Raw genomic sequence first — 4,878 nt, 5'->3', positions numbered from 1 at the left:
ATCACGATTTCGTTTCTATGTCCGATAGTTGATGCTTCGTAAATTTTCCGACGGTATTTCACTGTATATATATTTAGAAACTATTTCTTTTAAGCTAAGATAATATTCTAACTTCGGTTCAGTGAATGGAACAATTGAATCACTAAGAAACTTGTTAACATTTAATAGAACATGTTCTATTATATTCTTTATAAAATTCTGTAAATTATTATACGTTAGGTGGGTCAGGGACGCTCCACAGTAATACTAAAATAATTTTCATTAATTGTTTTTGTTTATAAATATTTATTTTCTTTAGGAAATCCATTCTGCCCCTCGAGCGATCTGAATTCCGCGCTGCTCCCACCGCTAGTACGCTGCGCAGCCGGAGAGGGCAGTGCGGACCAGGTGCAAGCCATCGATGGAGTCCAGTGTACTTACGAGTAGAGATGATCTCTGTTACGAGCGTGGATTTTGCTTGCGGGTAGGTTCGTGGGTAAGGGACAGTGAGGGAGACGATGACGAATGTAATCAAACTAACGTTGTCGAAATTTCAAACCGCTGTAACTCCAGAACACCTTCACCAATTGTAATGGTCTCAAAAATTCCAAATGTTATAAGGTCTCAAGAAAAGAAAGGAAAGAATGAACGAAGCGTTTCGTGTAGGTTAAAATGTTCTTCTGTCTTTAGTATGTCAGCACTGACCGAGCGAAGAAAATTAAATACCCGCTGGCAAGATGTTTTGAGTGTATAGAGTGGGAGCGGTCATGAACTTGTCTGAGCCGCTACCGCGTCTCTTGATAAATTGGTGTATGATAATTATTTTGAAAAAAAGAATCTTTCCCCTCCAGATTTACAATATCACCACAGGTGATTACTATGATTACAAATTTTTATTCACACAAAATGTGTACTTACAAAAACTCACACTTATGGGTAACAAAATGGCATGTCTCATATTCGTGATATAATTTATGAGCGGTTTTAAACGATTTCATACAAGCATACGTCAGTTATGATTACTATTACATGACTTTCAAGCCAAAATTGAGTATAACATTGCAGTGATTGTATTAATGCAAAAACTGCTAAAACATCAAAATGAATAGAAACTAATGAGTCATGTTATTGCGGATAAAAAATGGAAAGTGCAATTGGGACCGCTGTCCTCTTGATTCTGATATTAATTGCTATGTATCAGTACATCTGCAATGTATTATTTCTGGCCGTTTCATTGATAAAATAAAAAATGATAATACAAATGTTGCATTCATGTATGTAATAATGTGACAAGGATTCACTTCACATAGATAATTTAAACTTGAAGGCATAAATTATAAAGTTTTCAATGATGCATATTCCTTCGTTCAGTTGAGATCTAGATATATGTAAACATATGAAACTATGACAAAAAGTAACATTTAAATAATATCATGATTCTATGTAGGTGTTTACGGCTACGTTAATCTGAATATTAGTAGTACATCAATTAATCAGTGTTGCAAGACAAAGGAAGATTAAGTTTACACAGCAATCCTCTGACCTTAAAGTCCTCGTCATCAAGAGCCATTCACTTTTTCATTTGCTGTAAATTGTAATCTCTTGATTACTTTACCCATATCTACATCTTTTGCAAGTTTTAAATAGTCTACTTTTCTGACTTTATGTATGTTTAACCAAGTGGGTAACAGTTTACAAAGTAAATTAATGTGTTCTTCCATTTCATTCGGTGTCAGCTTCACCCTGAATGAATTGTCCAGTTTTTGAATCACACTTTCCATAGTTAAAACCGACTTCTTTTCTACTACAAAAATGTTGCGTAAAACTTTAGCCAATTCTGGAAGCCTTGAATATAACATTGCTTCCTTGTCAGCAGATGAGCTTCTTGTCATTGTTTCTAATGCTTTTGCTGCTTGTTTAGCTCGAACCTAGAAATAAAATTAACTTAAAGAACATTCTTCACTTTACACAGTTCCTTATTTAATTTTAGTTAAATGCACAAATTAAGATGACACGAAAGGTGAAATATTTTAATATTTAACCTTCTCTAGAAGAGCTGTAGGAATGCCTTTAAAAGCTGAGCTGAGATAATTGCTGTGCGAGGAGGGTGTTGCTGGAGGAGTATCTACTATAGAGATTTCAACTTTACAGTGTTTATTACTACTCTCCACTTGATCTGTGGCATCTTTCGTCAATACTGTGCTTAAAACCACAGATGAAGCTCCAAAATTTGAGGACATTTTTGTTTCTGCTAAACGCTGTAAAGCTTTTTCTATTCGAGTGTTGCAATGGAATAATGATTTTGCTTTATCTGTAACATGAAATATTTTATGACACATTTGTAATTTACTTCATTTGTTGCAACGTAATTATTAAAATAAATCTAAATCAAACCTCACCAAGAACGTCTCTAACAGATGAAGCTTTGTTTATATTAGGTGGTAGCGGTAATTCAGATGGTTTGATAATTTCACAAGTATTGACATCGAATTCTGGGTGCCATCTTGTAATCCTTTCCTTAGGAATTATCATTGGTGGTTGCAAATTTAGCAAAAACTTTTCATGCTGATCCTTAACCATATCTGTGGAAATAAAAGTATTATTATTAATTTAAATAAGTTCAATGTAATAAATTTTATATGATTCTAAATGAACTTGTATCATAAAAATCTTGCAAATTTCAACATAAAGGATTATAACTCAAATTTGGTACCTTGATTTATGATTAGAAACAGGATTCTAGTCTGTTTTTACAATACTACAAGGGCATTATAAAAATCAATTCAATGCAGTAAATGGAAAACAAGTAATTCTACTATATCAATGCTCATATACCTAATAAAATTTTGTAGAATTTCCTTCGTCTTTCTAACAATATACTTGGGCTCATCATTTCATGGGATTTTAACAATTCATTGGCATCTGTCATGTTACTCTCATTGTTTGAATTTGTTACCAATGGGGTTAAGATGAGTTCATATTTATCTTGTGTAGGCATTGAGCCAAAAACATGAACTTTTTCTTGGTGATACTGGAATGCTTCAGGATAAATGCTCTTAATCTGCGCCAAATGCTCCAAAGTGAAGTTACGACGGACCAATTCTTGAACAGCTGGTTTTAATTTCTTAAACGTTATAATTTCCTTACGATTATACAGCATAGCAGAAACCTGTGAACAGTTAAGAAAATTGAGATATCAATTTATAAAATTTCAACCGTAATAAACTACACTAATATGCTGTTAAAAAACCACAAATCATGACATACCGTATCAATGCATCTGAATACTTCAGCTAAGAATCTGTAATTATATGGTAATGGAAGAGCAGGAATTCCACTGTCTACCAAAGATTGATATTTCTGATAAGCTGGTGTTTTAGTAGGGCTGACCTTAACTGGACTCGGTTCTTTTGGAGCAAATAAAAGTCGTCTTTCAGGACTTGCAGTTTTAGGAAGCTCTACATTCTTTACAGGACTCAAAAATATCTTGCTCAAGGACTGATGTACCTTTTGAGGGCTGCAATATAGAGTAAAATAATTGAAACTAAATATAATATGAATTTCAAGTTGAATGTGTATAATAAATTTCTAACCTGACTGGAATCTCTAATTGAATTTTATTAAATTTCTGTATTTGAACATTCTTAGGTGCAGTTTTCTTTTGAAATTGTGCTAAATTTTCTTCACACTTTTTTATTCTTGCTATAGACTCCCTTAGTTCTTTCAGCTTAGAAGACTTTTTGATTTTTGTTTCAATTTCATCTAAACTCATGTCTTGCTTTGCCAATTTAATCATACAAGAATTCTTCTTTGGAGTAACAGAACCAACAGCTGATGGCTCACTTGTAACATTAGATTCTTTTTCTGAAGTGTAAGTAATAGAGGAAGTTGGTCGTAGCAAGCATTCATCTTTTTTAGGTGTCACCACCCCCTTTTTAATTGGACTTAGTATTCCTTTCTTCTCGAAAGGTACGTTTTTTGATTCTGAGCTAATCTTTAGAAATGTATCCCTAATATCCATTTGGCCTTCCTGGACTGACAATTTCCTCGATCGAGTGACACGAGCTCTTGACATCGTTTTAGATGTCTGCTGAATACTTGACTTTGGAGAGTCAAACTGAATGTTACGAACTACACCTTTTGATTTAGGCTTAACTTGGCCTTCCTCATCAACTGGGTGAACAGTTGTTTCTCTGCTCACTGGGTAAATTAACCTAGAATTTACTTTCGTTGCACTAATATCTGTAGCAGGTGCGTCCAAATTGTGCCTCGTAATGGTTTCATGTTCGTCATCCAGAATGATTACTTTCGACTTGCTGCGTAATAAATCGTCGTTGGCGTGCCGCTTTCGTGTGTTAAAAAACTCCGCCACAGATGGTTGAGACATTTTCCTGTACGTAGTATACGTACGTTAAAACACAGTGAATTGAATTTGAGTAATCCGTTGATATTTTAAAGAACTTTGCCTGTAGTGCAATTACAAACTTTCTTTACCGTACATCTCTAAATTCCCAACGACTAGAGTTCAGGGAATGGTGCGAGCCCGCCACTTTTACTAATGAATGTAAGCATGCAGGCTAGAGTAGAGATGAGTTGGAAGATTGATCACGGGCAGGGTCGCACGATCAGTCCTGTGCTGCCCTTCGGTGGTGGATGCGGGCGGCTAATGTACTTGCCACCTGTTACCCCTCAGTCAGAGTTGGGTAAGTAAAATACCACAGCTAATTTACGTGCTTCTTTACAGTAAATTACTAGATATTTTACTCTAGTTTTATACGTGATGTAAATTACATGAATATGGGTCTTTATGTATCTGGATTTCCTGGTCCTGTTTCTACGGTCATACGGATTGATATGCATTTAATTCTTTTTTTTTTTACTAAAATGTATATTTACAGG

General features: G+C 34.6%; 1 protein-coding gene across 1 annotated transcript; it reads right to left on the bottom strand.

The window, feature by feature from the left end:
* Nucleotides 1-853: 853 nt before the first annotated feature.
* Nucleotides 854-4,527, bottom strand: LOC105697769 (DNA replication factor Cdt1). The gene is made up of 6 exons (XM_012421409.2): nucleotides 3,573-4,527; nucleotides 3,247-3,496; nucleotides 2,815-3,148; nucleotides 2,379-2,561; nucleotides 2,022-2,290; nucleotides 854-1,907 (listed from the first exon to the last, which is right to left on the bottom strand). The coding sequence occupies exons 1-6, from the start codon at nucleotides 4,364-4,366 to the stop codon at nucleotides 1,539-1,541; spliced, it is 2,199 nt and encodes a 732-aa protein (XP_012276832.1). The 5' UTR covers nucleotides 4,367-4,527; the 3' UTR covers nucleotides 854-1,538.
* Between the last annotated feature and the right edge of the window lie 351 nt (nucleotides 4,528-4,878).

Source organism: Orussus abietinus, unplaced genomic scaffold, assembly GCF_000612105.2.
Source record: "Orussus abietinus isolate OABI.00-Male unplaced genomic scaffold, Oabi_2.0 scaffold808, whole genome shotgun sequence".
Lineage (NCBI taxonomy): Eukaryota > Metazoa > Arthropoda > Insecta > Hymenoptera > Orussidae > Orussus > Orussus abietinus.
The sequence above is the reverse complement of the archived record's forward strand: the minus strand, read 5'-3'. Positions and strand labels throughout refer to the sequence as shown.